This window comes from Mangifera indica, chromosome 16, assembly GCF_011075055.1.
Source record: "Mangifera indica cultivar Alphonso chromosome 16, CATAS_Mindica_2.1, whole genome shotgun sequence".
Taxonomy (NCBI): Eukaryota; Viridiplantae; Streptophyta; class Magnoliopsida; order Sapindales; family Anacardiaceae; genus Mangifera; species Mangifera indica.
In genome coordinates this window covers 12,781,356-12,803,805 of record NC_058152.1, presented here as the reverse complement: position 1 = coordinate 12,803,805, position 22,450 = coordinate 12,781,356, and the positions used below count along the sequence as shown (strand labels likewise).

General features: G+C 32.9%; 1 protein-coding gene across 1 annotated transcript in view; it reads left to right on the top strand.

The window, feature by feature from the left end:
* Positions 1-279: 279 nt before the first annotated feature.
* The window catches only part of LOC123198573 (disease resistance protein RPV1-like), a 40,076-nt gene continuing 17,905 nt past the window's right edge, over positions 280-22,450 (top strand). Inside the window, exon 1 of the mRNA XM_044613283.1 lies at positions 280-788. Within this exon, the coding sequence (XP_044469218.1) occupies positions 295-788 (494 nt within the window). The 5' untranslated portion in view covers positions 280-294. The remainder of the gene's footprint in view (positions 789-22,450) is intronic.

The window sequence follows — 22,450 nt, the reverse complement described above, 5'->3', positions numbered from 1 at the left end:
ATAATTATAATAAAATCAAGATTACTTTAATAATCTTTAAATACCTAAGGTGAAGATGATAATCAGTTTACTACTTATATTACCTGTCACGTCAGTATTGGTAATAGAAGATTACTGTAATATTTTATTACTGGCAAACCAAACAAGGGAATAAAAGATAGATTACAAGGTAATATTCAAAAACTGAAACCAAACGGCCCCATAAGGCGATGTTTTAGTTCAACTGCTCAATTGGGTGATGTTTTAGTTTACCCTTCTTTGTTTATGCGAACTGCCTCTCTTCACTTGCACTTAATGGCTTCCTCTTCTTCTTCTTCTTCTTCATCCATTACTCCTAAAATAGAGTATGAGGTTTTCCTTAGTTTCCATGGTGTGGACACCCGACAAAACATTACCAGCCATCTTTATGAAGCCTTTTGTCAAAAAAAGATTAAAACTTTCATTGATGATAGCCTTGTTAGAGGAGAAGAAATTTCTATATCTCTTTTGAAGGCAATTGAACAATCAAAGATCTCGGTTATCATTTTTTCTAAAGGGTATGCTTCCTCAAGATGGTGTCTCAGAGAACTTGAAGAGATAGTTAAATGCAAGAACACATATGATCAGATCGTAATACCAGTCTTCTATAAAGTAGATCCATCTGATGTCAGGAATCAAACTGGGGATTTTGGGAAAGCATTTGGTGAGCTTGAAAAGCATTTTATGGATGATTCAGAGATGTTGCAGACATGGAGGACTGCTTTGAGGGATGCAGCCAACCTATCTGGTTATGATTCAAAGAACTCTAGGTAACTGTAAATTTTTTTGTCAATGTTTTGATGTAATAATCTTTTTTTTTTTGGTAAGTACTTTGAAGCTACAAATTACCAATTTTTATGTAATTATCTTACATACAGCAGTTCCTTATATTTTCTGTTTTTATTATCTTTTCCAGATTTACTGGAGACAGATTCAGATGGTCAAAATAATAATCAATTGGAAGTTTGACCTTATATTTTATACTATGCTAATTTGGGTTGGGTTCTTGTTGTGTGTCTTCTAGCCCAAAACACAGAAAGACTTAACACAAACACTTTCCATTAATACGAATTATCAGTTTTACTTTTTTGAATGACAGCTAATTACTATCTAAATATGATATATCATTAAATACATACTTAATGATTATTTCATTTTTTCTGAGAATTGAATTTTAGCTTTGATAAGTTTTACAAGTTTTTAGGACATGGAAAGTGATGATCGAATTATATTTGAATCTAAAATTTTGTGCCACTGAGAAATGAAGTTGAATTCATGTCATGATGCAGTTCTTCATTATGCCAATCTTACATTTTAAAAATTTTTATTTAATGAACAGTCAAAATAAACAGAAAATAATTAAAATTATGTTATATTTATTTATTTCATTTTTAGTCATTTAATTTTAGTATAATATTATTTAATTGTCTATTTTTTATTTTTAGGAATGAGGCAACGCTGGTAAAAGATATTGTCAATGATGTATGGAAGAAATTGGATTACAACTCCTCAATTGTTCCTTCCAAGGACCTAATTGGACTAGAGTCATCAATTGAAGAGATTGAAAATTTATTATGTTCAAAGGGTGTTTGCAAGCTAGGAATTTGGGGCATCGGAGGCATAGGAAAAACTACTCTTGCTAGTGCTATATTTGAAAAAATCTCTAAACAGTTTGAAGTGTCATACTTCATTCTGAATATTAGAGAAGAATCAGAGAAAAACGGGGGATTAAATGACTTATGCCAAAAATTGAGTTTTGGAATTTTAGGGGATGAACATCTCAATCATGGATTCACCTTTAGAAGAAAAAGTCTCATTGGCAGGAAAAAAGTTCTCATTGTGTTTGATGACATAACGAAGTTAGAACAAATAGAATGTTTAATGGGAGTTTTTGACAACTTGGATTCAGAAAGTCGAATCATCATAACGACAAGGGATAAACATGTGCTAACAAATTGTAAAGTGGATCACATTCATGAGATGAAGGGGTTATCTTCTCATAATGCTCTTCAACTTTTTGCCCTACATGCCTTTAAAGGAAACCCTCCAACAGAAGATTATAGCGAGTTATCATCTATAGTAGTAGCTTATACTAAAGGTGTTCCACTAGCTCTTAAAGTTTTAGGTTCCTTTCTATTCAAGAGGACGAAGAGAGAATGGGAAAGTGCACTAAAAAACTTAAGAACAAGTCTTCATGTGGATGTCCACAAGGTGTTAAAAATAAGTTATGACGGATTAAATGATAAAGAGAAGGTTGTATTTTTAGATATTGCATGTTTCTTTAAAGAATATAAAAGAGATCTCATAGAAGCAATCTTGAATGCTCGTGACTTTGACTCTCATATTTCTATACATCTTCTCATTGAAAGGTGTCTCATAACTACATCATTTGACACCATAACAATGCATGATTTACTTGAAGAAATGGGTAGGGAAATTGTTCGACAAGAATCAATTGATGATCCTGGTAAACAGAGTCGGTTGTGGGATCCTAATGCAATCTTTTTAGTATTGAAATATAATATGGTAAGAGCTAGAACACTTGTTTTTTATTTCTATTTTATACATACATATAATAAAATATTAGTTAGCTAAATATTCATTTCCAGTTATCATTGGGAACTAAATTATTTGGTATGGGGTAGTAATGACACAACTATTATTATTTTATTTACAAATTCTGAAAAGAAATTTGAGAAAGAAATATATTTGAGAGTAAATTACTTAAGAATTGATGTAATTAAGCAATTTCAAATTGACTTTTCAACAATATGTTTGTGATTTCCAGGGAACTAGAGCAATTCGAAGTATATGCTTGGATATGTGTGAAGTAGAAGAGTTGCATTTAAATCCTAGAGCTTTCAACAACATGCAAAACCTAAGATTCTTGAAAATTTGTGAGTTCAAACATGGAAAGAAGATGCATGGTTTTGAGAAACTTGAGTCTGATTTCTCTGAGCTAAGGTACTTTTGCTGGCATGGATATTCTGACAAATCATTGCCACCAAATTTTAATCCAAAGAACCTTGTTGCACTTTCCTTGCGTAATAGTGAACTTAAACAACTTTGGACTGGCAATCAGGTATATGTTAACTTCTATATATATTTTGCTTTAAATTGTAAATATATGTATGCTATTTATGTTGTTTCAATTCTTTTTTTTTTTTTGTGACAGAAACTTGTTAATTTGAAACATATTGACGTCAGTCACTCTAAACGTCTATGTAGTATACCAGATTTATCACTTATGCCAAATCTTGAGAGCTTGAAGCTTGAAGATTATACAAATTTGCTTGAGAGTTTCTCATCTATCCGTAATCTCCATAAACTTGTTATCCTGAATCTACAAGGATGCAAAAGCTTTGATAATCTTCCAATTAGTTCTAATTGCCAATCTCTTCGAGTAGTTAATCTCTCCAATTGCTCAAATCTCAAAGAAGTTCCATATCTCCCTAATACAGTTGAAGAATTATATCTAGATGGAACTGCTATTAAAGAATTCCCATCAATAGGGCATTTATTTAGACTATTAACATTGAGTCTTAGAAAATGTTCAAGGCTTGAGAGATTACCAGATAGTATTCGTGAGTTGAAATCTCTTAAATCTCTTTATCTCTCGGGTTGTTCCAAACTTGACGGATTGCCTAATGACATGAGAAATTTACGAACTCTGAGGGAACTGGAACTGGATGAAATTTCTTTTGCAGAAATACCAACATTTATGACAAGTTTGATCAACCTGTGGGCATTGTCTTTGACAAGATGTAAGATGCGGGAGCAATCAGATTTCCCACTCTTTGATTTATCTGTCTTCCAAAGATTGATAAAGCTAAACCTGGTTGATTGTTGCATCGAAGTGTTACCCAGCAATATTGGCCAATTACTCTCACTTAATTATTTAATTCTTGGCCAAAACAATTTGGAGACGCTACCAGAGAGCATCAAAGACCTCTCTAACCTCAAATTTCTTTATTTAAGCAATTGCCAGAGGCTTAAATACTTACCAGAGCTTCCAAGCAGGTTAGAGACAATGATGGCAATGAATTGCGTATATCTTGAATCAATATCAAGTTTACCAGCTTCATTCCTAGGTATTCCGACTTGTAATGCGGATGTCTGGTTCCACAATTGTTTCAAACTAAAATTAGATATGACAAATGCTCTCCTGAATATTGAGAGAAATGCAGATGTGTGGCATCACCGTGAAGTAAGTCTATCTTGCTCACTTTTTCTATTTTCTTATGATGTCAATTCATTTTCTATAAATTTTGAATCTTCAAACTTTATAACTTTTAATGTCCCATTCAAAAGAGTTAAAAATTAAATATCAGTATACATATTTCATTGTAAAAATAAAAGATGTGTGGATTAAAATTTTAATTTATATAAACTTAAAAAATAGCCTTATCCTTGTAGTGTCTTGCCTATTTGAGATTTTTTGGGTGCATTTGGTACATTGTATTGGATTGCACTAAGTTTTTAAAGTTGTATTAAATTGAAAATGATTTGGCTAAAACTATTATATTTATATATAATATATAATAATTATATTCAAATTTCATAATAATATACTAAATTATTTAAAGGGAATTTATAATATTTACTATGCAAAATCAAGTAGGCTAAGAGAGAAAAGATAAAAAGAGAGATTTTTTGTTTTTTTAATTGATCATCAACATCTAAGCATACAACAACTAGGATTTATATAGAAGATTTGATTGACATGTTTTGGCAATCCATCTCTTTTTGATTTTTTTAATTGAAACCTAGAAAAGAAACTAGAGATTATTTGGAATGAAGATAGATTGATGCTTGAATACTGTGGCTAGGTTTTCTTCTTCTTGTTTGTGCTATAATGAAACAATGACTTTTGAATAAAACTCACCGATTTGATTTAATCACAATTAAATACAGCACTTTGTAATTCTAACACTTAAATACCATTACAAACAAATTCACCGTTTTGCAATTCAAACACTTAAATACGATTACAAACTAATTCATCACTTTGCATTTCTCATACTTTTATTATCAACATCTCTCGTTGAACATAACTCTCTTTCTCTTCAACATCTCCCCTTAAACATAATTTCAATAGTTGACTCACTTTTATTCTCAACATCTCCCCTAAACATAACTCTCTTTATTTTCATCATCTTGATGGAATTTTTTTGTCAATACACACCTAATGATACTGAGTTATGAAACTAGTGGACAGTTTAATTCAATATAATCTCTAAAAAAGATTAATTGGCTTCTCATGCATATAAAAATTTTAAGGAAGTATTTGTAAGGGTAATGACAAAACTATATATACTCAATAATGAGTTTACTATTTGACATATAAATAATTTTGTTAATGTTTTATTTTACCGAGTTTGAATATTAATCAGAGTTTCGGATCAATTTTCAGTCAAGAATTGCACAAGAATCATATAATAAACCATACACAAATCAACACACCAATATTAACTTGGTTCGGGTTCAAAAGATTGGAACCCTACATCTAAGGCAGATGAATCCTCTAGTAAATTCACTAATTAGTAAGAAAAATAGTACAACTTACAGATTTAGAAGCCAATCTAGCATTACAAACACAAACGGAAACGAATCCAGCCTTGCCAACTCGAATCCTTTCTAAACTCGAGCACCACAACGACCTTATACACTGACTCAAGTGTTTAGACAACTAGATCTATGAAAATATAGTGGATTGATGCATTTCCTATAACCCTAACAGATAGAACAAAGGAAAAGAGAAGAGGAGAGCTTCCAGATTCGTCTAAAGCCAAAAAAAATGGTTTTATAATCTGTTTTAATTAAAACAGATTTCCAGAAAATGACTCTACTGCCCTTCTCATGCATAATGTCTAAAATCTCCCCAAAACTCTGTTAAATTACTAAAAACCCAATAAGTTTAAGTCAACAACTCACAAATTTGTTATATTGTGATAGAGTAATTTTGAATTAAAGATTATATTGAATTAAACTATCCATAACAAACATTGAACAAATTTGATGAAAGAAGAATGTAGGTTTTGGTAAAAGAGAAAACAAAAAATCAAGAATAGGAAAGGAAATTGAAAACCTAAGTGAAACTTCTACTTTTTTCATAACTCTCTATCTTTTATTATGGAACGATATTTTTTGGTTGAAACTCACTATTTTACATTATTAACCAAAAACCACCATTTTTTTTAGAAACATAAAACATGCCCATCAATTTAAGAAAACTATTCTAACACCACAATATTCTTCACAATTATAAGTAAATCCACTAATTTGTAGTTCTCACATTTTTATTCTCACCATACTATTAAATTTACTATTCTCATCATCTCTTAACTTTAAATTATATTATACAAAATTACATTTAAAATGTACCTTTCTTATTGTATAATATTTTTATACGTATAAATTTACTATTGTTAACTAAATAGTTAATATATTTAATTAGTTTTATTTGGTAAAATGAAATACTATGCAGTCTTAATCTAAGACAAAGTTGATAATTCTTTAATTAAAATATTTTCTATATGAAAATCTTACTTGGATTGTTGATTTATGAATATAGAGTTTCTTACGACATAATATTAAAATATATAGTATTAAATAGACCACTAATGTACATGCAGGATATCATTTGGGCTGAGCAAGTGGGGAACATTGTTTACCTTGGAGACAAAATTCCAAAGTGGTTTGACTTAAAAAGTAATGAATCTTTTATAAAGTTTCCAGAAGGTTGGGTCAATGATAACTTAACTGGTTTCGTTTTATGTGTTGTTGTATCATTACAAGACTATCACCAAAATGTTGGATTTAACTTGATTGTTAATGGAGAGATGATTTTTTCTAGTTATTTGATTCACTCATTCCATTTTTGGCTTAAGTTTCTTAAAGAAGAGGACGTTATTGAATCAGATCATGTAGTCATAGGTTATCAGTACCTTCAGATGTTCGAGCAATTTCCTACACTCAATTTGAATAGCCAAGGTGGTGTTGAGTTCTTCGTTGAACATGCAACTACGAATGGTGAGGTTCGAAGCCAGGTGAAAAAATGTGGAGTGACGTTGTTATATGCCAAAAATGATGATTTGCGAAGAGATGCAAAAGCGGACAAAAATGATGAAAGATCTCATAAGCGATTGAAACTTGAAGGTTGAAATGTTGTTACAGAAAAGGTAATACAAAATCCCTGAGCTTATAATATTAGGTCAGAACATGTCCATAAGATCCCCATTATGTCCCCATGTCCCTTTCTCATATGGTAAAGCTAAGAAGCACGGAAACGCATAGCAGTGTGCGTTTCCACGAATCCGAAACGTTTCGGTTTCCGAAACGGCCCGAAACTGGTACGAAACGTTTCGGGGCCGTTTCGGTAATTTTAAATAAAAAGGAAACACGTTTCTTTACCAGAAACAGTTTCCTATGCTCCGTTTTTTTCCATTGCAGAAAAGAGAAGAATTTTTGTCTTCTTGTTTTGAAACACTTGTCTGTTGATTTAAACCTTTTATTATTTTTAGGGGCCAAGTGCCCACCGGAAGGAAGATTCTGAGGCAGGCTTCTTACTTCTTGATACACTTACCTTCCCCCAGGAATTATTAGTAACTCCCCTTTCATCGAAAGCCACTGCTCAATCTTCCTTTTCTGATTGATTGAAAAAGGAAACACAAGCAAAAACTTTTCAGGCACAAGAAGCAAATATGGAATTGGGTAAAATTTCATGTGATTCTGAAAATAAATAACAAAAATAGTTTCTTATGCGAAATAGTCTTCTGGGCGTCTTCTCTTCTTTGCTGTCAATCTCCTGGGCGTCTTCTTCCTCTCTGAACAGTGGCTGGAAGAAAGAAAACTCTGTGAAAAAAGTGTGCGTTCCTCTGGGTCGGTTCGTCCTAATGTCACAGAGTTTTCTAGAACTGGGTCCTGATGTCACAGAGTTTTCCAGGAACGGAAACTGCTGGGACTGGAACTGTTTGGCTGTGACATCAGGACGAACGACTCAGAGGAAGTGTGCGTTTTACTGTATTTTTTATAAAAATTTTATATTTATAAAAAACCCTATATTTTTTATATTTACACGTTTCCCCACGTTTCCGTTTCTTTTTTTTTTAAGGAAATACGTTTCCACGTTTCCGTTTCCACGTTTCGGCGTTTCCACGTTTCCGTTTCCGTGCTACCTAGTGGTAAAGGGATGACTGATGGTTGTGAAAATTTAATAAAGCTTCCAGATGAAATTTACTCCATTTCTAGGGCTTCTTGTTTACCTAATCTTCACGATATGCCTAATCTTGGAACTTTTTCCTATGGTATTCTTTACAGATGATGCGGCTTACTGCATAGTAGTTTAATAGTTTCAAGGTAAACTTTACTTTATGTTGCCTTCTGAACTATTTGGCTAACTTTCTGCAATTTACATTCGTGGTCTATGCTTTATAGTTCTATATTACAGAATGTTGAACTGCCTCTTTTTTTAAATGTTATTCAGTGTGTTGTCAGGTTGGCTTTATCTCAGACTGGCAACTAAGCGTGTGGACACAAATTCCCTTGACTGTCATTTTAATATTCTCTGGATTTTCTTGCCTGGAATTGGATTATGTTACTAACTACTACTTAATTAGGTGTTGTATGGTTACAGATATGTTTTGCTGCTATTTGGTTCTCTAGGCTATGAAAGGGTATTGGTTGCTGTTCGATACTGCTGTAAGCTTGCTATTAACTAGCAATTAATTAGGTGTTATATCCATTGCTGCTTGGCATAACTTGGAGAAATAATTTGATGTGAAATTTGCTAATCATCTAGCCTCACTCTCTGTACAGGGGTTGTTAGAGTCCTCGGTTAACAGCAGGAAACAAATTGATGCCGTACATTTCATTCATGCCTTCCAGCTTACTGAAAGCTTTCCCCCTGTTCCCCTCTTGAAGACGTACTTGAAGAATTGAAGAAGAAACTCACAGGGGAAAGGGTGTGAGTTCGGGTAGAGATACTAGTGACAGGTTAATTTTCATACTAAAGCATAATGAGTGATGCTTGGAAATTCCTTTGTAACTAAATGCTCAATGAGAATTTTCTTTTCAATACAGATTGATGTAAATGCACAGGAACCTGCCGCTTTGAAAGCTGTAGTTAGTTGTGTCCAAGAGTACAGGCTTGAACCTGACTATCCTCTTGATCCACTTCAGAGAAGGATTGAACAATTGGAGAGGTCGAAATCTGATAAGAAAAGGGGTGGAGATTTTGGTAGAAGTCAAAACTTCAAGAAACAAAGAGCAAACTGAGGATACCGTGGATTTCTTTCTCACAGTGCCAAGGCAGCTCCTCGTAGGCTTGTTCTGCCTGTTTTCTGATGTGTTGTGCACTTGCGAGCAAAACGCAACATTTTCTTTGACAGGGCAGCATATGGAGGAATGCCTGAGAGATATCCTCTGGCTGGTCCAAACTCTTATGATTATCAAGTTCCTAGCCATCCTGTTTTTGTTCAGCAACCAAATGATCAAAGAATATGCTTTTATCCTCAAGATGTAGTTATCAAATGTAAGATTTGTGTGCAACCTTTATTTGTGAGTGAATGACATTTTCCCTCCCATGTTTGGCGGTAAAACACTTCTTCACCCCTAACTGACATAAATAACATTTCTTCATCCAAAATCATATATAAATAATATTTTCTTGTCCAAAATTAAACTTCTTTATTGAAATAACATAATTAAAAAGTGAAATTGTTCTTTTATCTCTATTATTTTATTTTTCAAAATATCATATAACACTATATTAACAAAAAATTAAAAATAACACTTTAAATATTTAAATTATATAAGAAAACATAATATTTCTCCGTATTTTCACTCTCATTCCTTATTTCTTTTTTTTATAATAAAATTGTCTTTGTAGTATATTTGTATATTATAGAATAAATTGTAATTTTTGAAAATATAAAGGGTTTTTTAAATTTTTAGAGGGTTATTTAAAATTCATAAAAAGTTTTGAGTCTTTTGGAAATTTTTAAATACGATACACCCAAATAGCTTCAAATATAATGTTACAATCCCAAAAAATTGAACAGAATACAATTCATAGATTAATTTGTGAGTTTTAAAACTTTTTCTAAGAGTTAAATTGTCATATTTAAAATGTTTGAACAAGATAAAATACTGTTATTTTAGGAAAAGTGTTTTTTATGCTAACTAGGAGTAGAAAAGTGTCGTACAACAAACTTTGGGTAGTAAAATGTTATTTATACAATATTATAAACACTCATTTAAATATTCAAATAGGTATAAATTTATATATGTAATCACATAATTAGATATTATTTTACTATTAATTTAAAATTACTCAATTATATGATAACAATAAATGTATCTATTTATATAATTAAAATAAGTACAAATAGTTTTATTAATATGAAAATGAGTAGTTAATAAATTTTTATATGTCGTTAATAAATTAATAATACTATATATATATAACTTTTATGCACAGATAATGATGCGTTACTATATGATTAAGTGTTTTTTATCTTTAATTTTGAACTGTCTAATCATATAATAGCATATCATTATTTGTGTATAAAATTATGTATATAATACTACTTTAAATCAATTTTTTGCCAAAAAGGTTTATTCAATTATTAGTTTCCATCTGTTAATTTTGAAAAATTCAAATATATTCCCAAGTCAAAAACCCTAATATATATATATATATGTAACATCCGAATTCAGGTGTGTCAGTAAACTCCACTCCCAAAATTACCCCTAGAATGGATTTTACAACTTGTTGTGTAAAGAAATTGTAAAAGAATTAGAGAAAACTACTAATGAGCAATATTTTTCAAAGGGGGTAAAATGGTCATTTTACAAAGATTCAAGGGACAAAGTGGGAATTAAAATTGAAGGGCACACTTGAAATTATATGGTGGTGCTAAGGGTTTTTGGTAATTGGCTAAGGATAAAATAGTAATTTATGGAAAAGATTAAGGGCAAAATGGTCCAATAGGCTTATAAATTTATTTCTATTCATTTTCTCTTCCATTTTTGCCGAGAACCTCCATTGTTGAGCTAAAAACTTTCCTTAACCAAAATTCGTCCAAAAACCTAGCTAAACCACCTAATTTTCAGAGGCCCCAGTTATAAAAAGTGTAGATCTGTCAATTCTGGTCAGTTCTAAGGTAAAAAATTTAATTTTTAAGATATGTAAAATTTGGGAGTTTGATGGATGATCATATTTTTGGTTGATTAAGGTTGCCAGAAAGAAGAAAAGAAGGTGAATAAGCTTAAATCACCAAATCAGCAAAGAAAAGGTAAGAATTTCATACTTTACATACTTGAAGTAAATTTGAGTTAGGTTATTTAAATAACCTTTACTTATATCAGTATGTAAGGTATTAGAATTAAGGTGATTTATGCTTAAAAGGATAAAGAAATTCATTATGATTCAGGATGTAATTTTTGGCCATAAGGGTAAAAAGATAATTTTGGCCATAAGGGCAAAAATGTCATTTTATGCGATATAGGTTAATGTTGTTTAATTATGTGCATGTTATGTGAAATAACCCTTATATTAAGCCTATATTGTATAATTGAAATTAATTTGAGACATGATATATATTTATATATAAATGCATGAGAAAATAACATGATGTTTGAGAAGGAATGAAAAGAATAAGGGAAAATAACAAATGCGCATATTTCATAATATGGATATATATGCATACATGAGGAATCATAACATATGCATGATTTAGAAAAAAATAAAGAAAGAGGAAAAATATTTTCTAAGTCATGCATGCTTTCATAATGACTCATATGATACAGGAAAGCAGAAAACATACTTAAAATCCTTACACGCCAACTGTACTGTGTGGACAGCAAATAAAATAATCGGTTGTACTGTGTGGACAACCAGCTGTACTGTGTGGACAGCAAATAAAATAATCGGTTGTACTGTGTGGACAACCAGCTGTACTGTGTGGACAGCAAAAGAAAAATATCAGCTGTACTGTGTGGACAGCAAAGAAAAATATTAGCTGTACTGTGTGGACAGCAAAGAAAAAAAAAAAGCGTGTAAGAGAGAATTATACTTGGTATGGTGACTGCAAGTACTATCATATGTAGTCTAGATCGATCAATGAGAAAGAGAGAGAAACAAATTAGTAAATATTTTATGAAAGTCATTTGCAATAGAATTATGCATACAAGCCTGTGTGGCTGATAAAGAGTTAAGAAAGATGTACGAACAGAAAATAGAAATGTCATGACACTCATACATGCATAAATCATAATGAGTGATTCATATCTGTATAATAAGGAAATGAATAAATGTGTGAAAGAAAAGAATTATGATATGTGTTAAATGCGTGTTCTGTGTCAATTATTTTGTTGTAAATAGTTCAGACACGCTGAGTATGGAAAAAATTATAAAAGATTAATACTAGTATGAAATACTTTAAGTGTTTAGTATGATTTTCTTACTGAGCCATAGTCGCTCACTCCGTTTAATTTAATATTTTACAGGTAAAGAAATGCAGCAAAGGTTCCCGGGGAGCACTAATGAGACATGAGGCTAAGGGAGGAAGGCACCATAATTTTGTTGACTTAAATGTTATAATGTATATGTAATATATATATATATATGACTAGTTTGGAAAATTAGTTATAAAGTTTCTGTGGGTGATAATTTTTTTTATTATAGTTATTATTATGTACTTATTTTATTTATTATGATTATGTGATGAAAATCCAGTCGATTGGTAGGACTGGTTTGTGTGAATTACAAATTGGGAGTGTTACAGGGCATAATGAAAAAGAGAAAAATATTCCCCGGACCCTCTAAAATAGGGGAACTCATGCCGTTTTTCTGTAACACACCCAATGGTTAGGAGAGGTTACAATATATATGTATGTATGTATGTATGTATCATCTCCTCTACAGTCTGGCGTCAAAAAGTTGTGGGCTCTATGTCATTCAAACTTGTCTCCTCTCTGGCACTCAAAATCTCGGCGAACTCTCCATAACTTGTCTTCAAATCGTTAGTTCATCGAACCGTTTGTCTTCATCAGACTATAGTATGAATTTTTTTTTCCCTTATTGAGACGAACTCTCCCGTTGATATGCTAAGTTATTACCTTTTCAATGCTTTTTTTTTGGTGCAATCTCCATTGCTCCTTAGTGAATGGTTGTAACGAATATTCTTTTTATTGATATATGATTTAGCAGTCTTTCAATTGACAGACAAATTGGTTGAAAGATTATCTTTTCTGTTCACTTTCTTTTCTTTCCTTTACTTTTTTGGATCTGCGCTTCTAGTGTGCAGTCGTTCATTGTAATGTCTGGACTTGTTCTACATTTATTTAATATTCTTATGATTATAACTCTGTTGGGTTCTATCTTGTTTTTTTGTATACTTAACAATACATTAAATGATTGTTATAGTGTTAAAGTTTATTGCTGGGGCTTCTTTGTTGTCCTTATGAGGTTTTGTTATTGTTTATTAGTTCTATGGATTCTTTGCATAAACAAAAGAGTGGGTGGTATACTGTCTTGTTAAAAATGCTAATTACCAATTTGGTCAATTAAGATTTTCACGGATGATTGCATCTTGTTCCCTTGCCTTGATGCTCCTATTTGTTGAGCTGTATTTTTGTATCTTTGCTGCACTATTTGAAGTTCAAATTGACAATGAATTAGCCCTGCGATACTCATCTGCTCTTGTTCAAGGTCCTGCAAATGTTTTCTGGTACGAATATCGTCAATTACAGAAGAATTGATTTTCCTTAAGTTGTTAGTTGCGGAGATGGCTTTAGTAGCTTTGCATGTTGTTACTGTCAATAGTTTTCTGTGTTTCATGTCTTTAGTAGATCATGCTTCTTAAATAATGCAGAAATTAAAATTTTCAGTTTTTCATCACTCAAGTTCTCAAATTCTTTTTCAGTACCATCTTCTTTCATTCTCGCATTTTTAACAGTTAATAACATGCATAAATTTCAATTGTCTAAAAGCCAGAGTTTGACAGTTTCCAAAAAACGGAATTTTTAACAGTTAATAACATGCAACTCTGAAAATTATTTTTCATGTTTCTGAGCTTTTTGAAAGAATATTTTGCATAGCTTTTGTCTGTTCTTATACTTGTCTGAAGTCTGTTGCATTCCCTTCCATAACTATCCTTGTGATGATTGACTTCCAACATTCTGGCTCAACTGTGATTCTTTCATTTTACATTCAATCTTCCATCTTATATTTGGTAAATCAAAAAATTATATTGGTAAATTATTTTTAATTATGTTTAAATTACAATTTTATATAAAGGGTGTTTTTGTATATTTAATTTCATAATTACATAGCATGAATTCTTAATTTAAATTATAGCAATTTATGAGATATTTTTGTTATTATATTAAAAAGGAATAATAAATAATTTACCATGTGGATTTAGATTTTTCAAAATTAGTGGGTAAAAATTGCAAATTAACTAAACCTTTGGTGGGATTAGGGGTTTTGGCCTAAATTTTTAACCCCATAATCTATTGTTTGAACATTTCACCATTCCTTTCAAACTAAGACTTGACATTTGTCACTCTATTAAAGGAATGATGAGAGAAAATCCTCAAGAGTCTCACAGCTTACTCCCAAAATCATTTTCTCTACATCTTGACCTGCACCGTTTTACTCTTGCTTGAATCGCCTTAGCCCTCCTAACAAATGGCTTGGGCACCTACTTACACTCACATCGCTGGAGCCATTTTTCTCTTCTTACATCTCCTCCAACCAACTCTTGCACTCCAACCGCCAATCTCATGCACGGTGTCACCCACTCGCCATGGTATTGTCGCTCTACCAATTCCCTCCTAATATCTTGAGAAGTAGCTTTTCGAATTGTCGTCGTCATCTTTAGAGATTCACATCCAATTCATACCCTATCACTCATATGCAACTTTACAATGATCTACTTCTCAACAGGTTTGAATTTTTATTTGTCTCTTTATATAGATTTGTCCTTAATCTCTTGTTTCAAAGTGAATTTATGTTTGAATTTGTGGTGATTTGGTGTTGAAGGTATTATACTACACGCCTCTGGATTCATGCTATATACTGAAAACTCTTTGGTATTTATTGACATAATTAGGTGTCTAATTCATGCTATATACTGAATACCTAATGTGCAGCATTCAAGGTAAATGAGTTAAAATATGCTAGAAATAGAAAAAAAAAATTTCTTGGATTATTGAATGTTGAATATCTTTAGCACCATGTCCACGTGTGCATTACTTTGGCCAAGCAACTTATGCAATCTATCATAATAAATCTTAATACAAGGATTCAGATATGCTACTTTTCCCAAGTCATTCATAAAAATATGCTTGGATGATTAAGTCTTTATCATTTGCAAATTCAGTATGTCATTTTCGATAAGTAATGTGTCATGGACATACTATACCAGAAATGCCACTATGATTCCGGTAACTTCTTATATCCACATGTTTTATCTTCTAAATAAACATACAAACAATTCAACATCTCATCTATGTTAACCTGTAAAATTTCACTCGTTGTTAATTCAAATTATTGCAAGAACCTTGAAATTTTAATAAATTCCCGGATCGACTTTGCATCTATTTTTTTTTCCTTTTTACTCCACGTGTGGTCATCCTTCCTAAACTCTCAAAGCCTCTGCAGCTTAATGACGAAAAAGGAGCCACCTGTAATTAATGTAACTTACCCAAATTCCATCCATAAAAAGGTTAGAAAAATAAAATCCCAGATGAAACAATACTTTTGGAAACCTTGATTGTGGTTGAGAAGCAAGTATTTGAAGCTTTTCATGGTTTTCAAATATTTTGCATATTTCAACTGCATTCAACCACCTGTTTTGCCCTTCTTTCACGATTTCTTCAACATCCGCGTCATTCAAACAATCTGCAACAACATTCATATCAGGAAAACAATTCAAATTGTGAACTCATTCATAAGTGCTTGCTCCGTTCAACCAGAAAGCGTCTAGCTGAAAGTGCCATAAGAAAGGTGTTAAAGATGAAACAAATGGTTGCAAAAACAGAGTACTCTGTTTATTACAAAGTATAATGACACTAAAATTTGGTGAACAAATGAAAACAGTGTTGGTCAATTGAAGAAAATTGTAGAGCAAAAAAGGAACCTAAGTTTATAGAGAGAAAAGGAATGAACTGAAATACTGTATAACCTCTTATTTTATTAATAGAATGGCAAAAACTTACATTGCTTGAATTACATTTGAATTTGTACTCCTTTGTGCCTGATGTAGCAATCCTGGTGAAATGCAATAACCACCATTTATCTTTTATACAGAAAGCACATAAACATTGATTCTAAGCCGTTGGATTTTACTAAATGAGTCGTTAACTAACCGTTAGTTTGCCGCTGAAAGGCTTGTACCTCCTCTAACACCGTTAAGCCGAAGCACCAACCTTCTTACTTGTTTTACTACATTCTCAATAGAAAAAAGGAAAGAAGAGAGGCGAAAAGTGTCATAAATGATAAGGGAATTGTGATGAAATGAAATGAGAGAAGTTTACATTGAGATGGTCAAAGAGCAAATCCAGAGTTTACATTGGTTTATGTTCACGGGTGAATATCGTTAATGTTAAAATTTTGTTTATTATTTCATTGTGTTATAGTTTTTTTTTACTATGTGAATGTTTCAACTCTAGAGTTTTTAATCTTTGATTTGTCGACCAATTTCTGTTTTGTATTTAAATTGATTACTCAGTGGATTTATTCTTTTAGAGTGATACTACAAATACAAATTGTTATTTTGTATTTGTGGGTTAAACATGAATTAAGGGTATAACGGTAATTTGGCAAAGTTAGTAAGGGTGTTTTTGTCATTTAAGCATGAGGGGCAGATAAATAATTTTTCCTAGCTCAATCCTTAAGTATATTGGCTACTCTTCTTCCCGGCAATGCATATTACAGAAACAAATTAGCCAATCCTCTCTTGCTCTCGGTCTGCTTCCTCTGCTAAGGTTACTGTGTACAGGTGAGAAGTCAAAGAGGCCTAGTTGGTAGTAGTGTATGTGTTGAGGTCATAAGAACCATGAAAAACATGAGGTCATAAAATATATTTCTGTTCTTCACTTTTGGACGTTTAATTCAATCCAACTTACTGTTCTTCTCTCATCCATTGCTTGTATATTTCTGAATGAGGGGACCATCTATCTAAAATTTTGAATGATGGCAGAAAATTGTCCATTTTGTCATGTTTCCAGCAGCAATTTATACAACAACTCAAACAGTCATCAACAGAGCAATTTATAGTATTCAATCTCTTGTTTCTGTCCATTCTTGCATCTCTTCTCAAATCATCATCTTTAGCGTACAACAAAGTCACTCTACATTTTTTCACTTGGCTTAGAATCCTTCCAATCTTAGTTTCATGTTCAACAAAGAAAACTATTCCACCCTGGCTATTCAAATTGATTGTAAGCAATTTGAATAACATGGACTGTAATCATAACCTACGAATACATGATTGATTCAGTAACGTCACCCTCAAGGTCTTTCACCACAGGTAGAATAACATTGATTCATAAGCTGACATTGATAATTGGTTTTCGTTCCTGATCTTGACTCCTTGATCGATTCACAAAATATAGAAGTTAATAAGCTAAGACAGTCATGTCAGCAAGCGGAAGATGCTCTGACTCAAGGTATGGAGAAATTGCAGTCGACTCCTGCTGAAACTGTTGCTGCAGGTCAACTGGTAGAAGGAGGTTGCATCCCAAAGATACCTACTGCAATGGAGAAGTTGGAAGCTCTAGTCAGCTTTTTGAACTAGGTAAGAATCGGGGTATTACTGCCGATCTTAACTTTGAATATCTTTCTGTAATGGTTTTTCTGAGCAGTTAATTAGTTTTTTATCAGCACATCTGATTTAAGTTGAGAAACTTTCTAGCGAGTTGAATTTGCATTCATCTGTGAAATTGAAGTTTTCTTCTGCTTCTAAGATTTATTTAAGCACTATGCTGCTCGAATGCATGCCTGTGATGCCCGACAAATCACACCTATTTTCTCATCCCTTTCCTTTTAGACCATCTTCTTGGCGTTGAATTCATTATTTTGGTGATTTATTGCAGTCATGATTTGTAGGAAATATCATTTTCGTGATGTACTAAAAAACCGTAGTTGATTTTTCCTTCAGTGCTTTGCTTTTCTGCAAACTTAAGTATGGCTACATAGTCAAATGTATATATTCTCCACTGCTGATAGTTTCTCTGAATAAGATTTCATGATCGGCAACCAGACCACTAATCGGTTTCTGTTAGCAAAAATGATATGATTGGTAGAAAGTAATATACTGATCTTAGCATAACATGGTTCTTTAAATTCCGGGTTCATACGATTTGATACATGTTAGTTTTTACTTGGAACGTATTGACATGTTACCAAATTTATAAGCTCTTGCCCGAACAGGCTGATTATTTTGGACAAGAAACATTACAGCAGATGTCTTGTATCCTAATAACTCGCTAGGTTGCTCGAGGCTTGCTTGCACTAGGACAGTACTTCCAACGCCTTGGAGCTTTTAGTTCAATTTGGGCCACCCATCCTCATGACACTGCCTAATCTTATACCGGAAAAAATCAACAAGCTCAAACTCCTTTCCTGATTAGAGGTACCTCTGGACATTGTTGTTATAAACATAATTTGCATACTTTAAATTGCTGACATTTTTGAAGCAGCCACAAGCATATAGGGAAATTGTAAATATAGTCTTTTAACCCAGACGAAGTTAAGTTTGTAATTGAATCAATTTTTGATGCATGATGTTCATTTTTATGATCTTTTAAAACATATATTTAGGGTTTATGTTTTCGAGGTACCTTTGCAATGTTGTCATGTAAATTTTTACACGGCAACTGTTGTATGAATTATTCAATTTAAAATTAATCTCATCTAACCTTTGAAGATTATTATTGAGAGTTCATAAAATTTAGGCCACCTATCTTTTGTTATGGCCATAAAGAATGAAGGACAAGGTCAAAAGACTATTCCTCCCACACCCCCCCCCCCCAAGGTTTGTCGAAATAATGTTTTGACCCTTTGAATTTTGAAAAGCCAATTTTCATCCACCATCTACTTCTGTTAGTGGATTTTGTTAAGTGAAATAAATGAAAATCATTTTATATATTTTTCCAATTTTCTCCTTTCCCTCTTATTCTTTTTATTTTTCTTTTCCTCTTATTTTTTTTGTTTTCCCTTTTCAAAAGTTTTGAGAGTAATTGTAATTTTAAAAATACTAGAGGTGTTAATAAAAATTTTTGGGTTTCTTTTAACCTTAAAAAAAGTTCAAAGTGGTTTTTGAAATTTTAAAATTTTAAAATTTTTACTTCAATCAATTCAAAATAACTAAATTTTTTAATAAGGAAATTTTATTTAAATTGGACTTTTTTTTTTGAGACCAAATTGACCAATCCAACCAATGATAGTTTGTCGTGGTGGAAGTTAATCAAAATAAAAAATGAGCTGAGAGACAAAATCAAATATAAAATTGGAAATGCGAAGAATACCTTCTTTTAGATAGACAATTAGCACCTGTATGACCCTCTCTTGCAGAAGTATAGAGAAAGACCAATCAAGGGGCATTGATGACTCGGGTATTAGTAGGGAGGTGAAAGTTATGGAGATTGTAAATGACAACTCTTGGAAATGGTCAGCTGTGGACTCTAATGCACTTTCAGAGATCAAGGGGCATTGATGAATAATCCTAGAGATGGCTTAGATTCTATCACATGGTTGCCGTCGTCCAATGGTCAGTTTTCTACGTAGTCGGTTTGGAATGAGTTCAGGAGTAAGAAAAGAGAGGTTAACTGGGCTGACCTTGTATATCACAAAAAACAAATTCCTAGACAAGCTATTATCCTCTGGTTGGCAATTAAGCACAGACTCATGACTAGAGACAAACTTGTCAAACTTGGACTCACAAATAATGCTAAGTGCGTGTTATGTAATCATTATGAAGAGGATATAAACCACATTTTCTTCGGATGTGAATACAACAACTATATCTGGAAGACCATTTTGAGGAAAAGTTTCTTGATTTATAATGGGCAAAACTAGAACTCCTTTATTGATGAAATTTCTTCGGATTGGAAGGAAGTCAGTTAAAATTCTTGATGGGCAAGTTAAGCCTGGGGCTAGTATTTATGCCATTTGGAAGGAAAGAAACAACAGGATTTTCTCTAATCTTCTGCAGCCCAAGGAAAGGCTCAGAAGACTGGTAAGAGGCAAAGGGGCTGACCTCTCAAAATTTTCGCCTACTAATGTCAATAAAGCCATTGCTAGGAATTGGAACCTCCTCAACTGCATCTTTCACCTTCAAATGCTTAGGCTTCTCCTCTTTGGAGGTGGCAGCCCTTTTTGCTAACAGTGTGTTCTTTTGTAGGTTCCCTCTTCCTGATCTTTAGTCGAGTCCTATTCTGTTGGTTTGGTGCCGGCTGCAGTGGCCAATATTGATAGCTTTTCCCCTCTCCATTGCCTCAACTCTGCTGCTGGGATTTTCTTTTCTGCTCTTTCCTGGTGGCTTTCGAAACCTGCCTTTTCGCTACTGTCTTTTGGAGCTTGAATCTCCTGTTTCCTGGTGCTTGTATTTGCTTCTAAATTCTGATCAGAAGCTTTCGCATCAGTTTTCTGTGCTTCCCCTGTTTTTGCCGTTCATTCCCCTGCTTCTCCTGCTGTTGTTCTCCTGGCCTCCCTTTTCCCCAGCTGTGGCTTGGTTTGGCGCCCTCAAAAATTTCTCCTGGTCTGCTGCTTGGTTTCCTTGCGGTTGAGGCATGCTTCTGGTCCTCATGGACCTTCAGTCTTTGCTGGTCTGGTTGGCTTGAATTCTTCCTGCATGCTTTTCTTGCATCTTCAAATTTTTGCTCCTGGATTGCTACATGATGATATGGTCCTCTGGTTTGGGCTTAATTATCCTCTGTTGATGGGGTCTGGTCTGAAATTCCTGAGCTGTAGTCCTTCTATGAGGATCTTTGGATGCTGGTTTGTTGTATGATCAAGCAAGCTGAGTTTTGTCTCTCCGAGTAGAGCGTCAGAATTCATTGAGTTCGGATTGTCAATTGATTCGGCCGGTGCTTCTGTCATTTACTGATTCTGCTTTTGTCCATTTCGTCTGCTTCCCAGTGTTGGCACCTGCATTTTCTCCTGATGTGCTTTGTAGTGTTCCGGTGTTGAATATTCAAAATTCTTTCAACTGGTGAGAGCGGCAAAATTAGAAATGGAGGGAATTTAATGTTGTCATTTTCATATTTAATTTTCTAATTTATTCGGAAGAAAAAAAAATACAAAGAGAAGCCCACAAGAAATCCTGTAGCTGTCGGCCAAAATCGTGGGGTGTCCCTTGTTAGGTATTGGGGAAGTTCCCACAGTGGCCATGACTTGACTGCGATGGAGATTTTGATGGTCCTTTTAAACTGCTAGTCTAAACTAGTAGTCTAAACTTTATCTGTGAAAATAGTAAAATATTTTAATATTTTAATATTTAATATTAATATATTTTTATATATATAAATAATAAGTACAAAATTATGTTTAAATAATAATATATTATTATATAATTAAATAATTTTAAATTAAAAATAAAATAATACACAATTACATATTAATATTTTAAAATAATCATTTGGCAGATAAATAATAAAATAGAAAATGTTAAGACAGCTTGCTTGAAAATAAAATACAAGTAGAAATCACAAGGCATCCTAATGTTCACGGGGCAAAAAGTCCAAGTCAAAAAGACGAAAGACAGGGCATCTTCTGAGAAAACTGAAAAGGCAAAGAAGAAAAAGGCAGGCCATCTTCCTAGAAAAAGAGGTGAAAAAGACTTAGAGATTGTGGGATATAGTTCAACTGCTCAATTAGGTGATGTTTTAGTTTACCCTTCTTTGTTTATGCGAAGTGCCTCTCTTCACTTGCACTTAATGGCTTCCTCTTCTTCTTCTTCTTCTTCATCCATTACTCCTAAAATAGAGTATGAGGTTTTCCTTAGTTTCCATGGTGTGGACACCCGACAAAACATTACCAGCCATCTTTATGAAGCCTTTTGTCAAAAAAAGATTAGAACTTTCATTGATGATAGCCTAGTTAGAGGAGAAGAAATTTCTATATCTCTTTTGAAGGCAATTGAACATTCAAAGATCTCGGTTATCATTTTTTCTAAAGGGTATGCTTCCTCAAGATGGTGTCTCAGAGAACTTGAAGAGATTGTTAAATGTAAGAACACATATGATCAGATCGTAATACCAGTCTTCTATCAAGTAGATCCATCTGATGTCAGGAATCAAACTGGGGATTTGGGGAAAGCATTTGCTGAGCTTGAAAAGCGTTTTATGGATGATTCAGAGATGTTGCAGAGATGGAGGACTGCTTTGAGGGATGCAGCCAACCTTTCTGGTTTTCATTCAA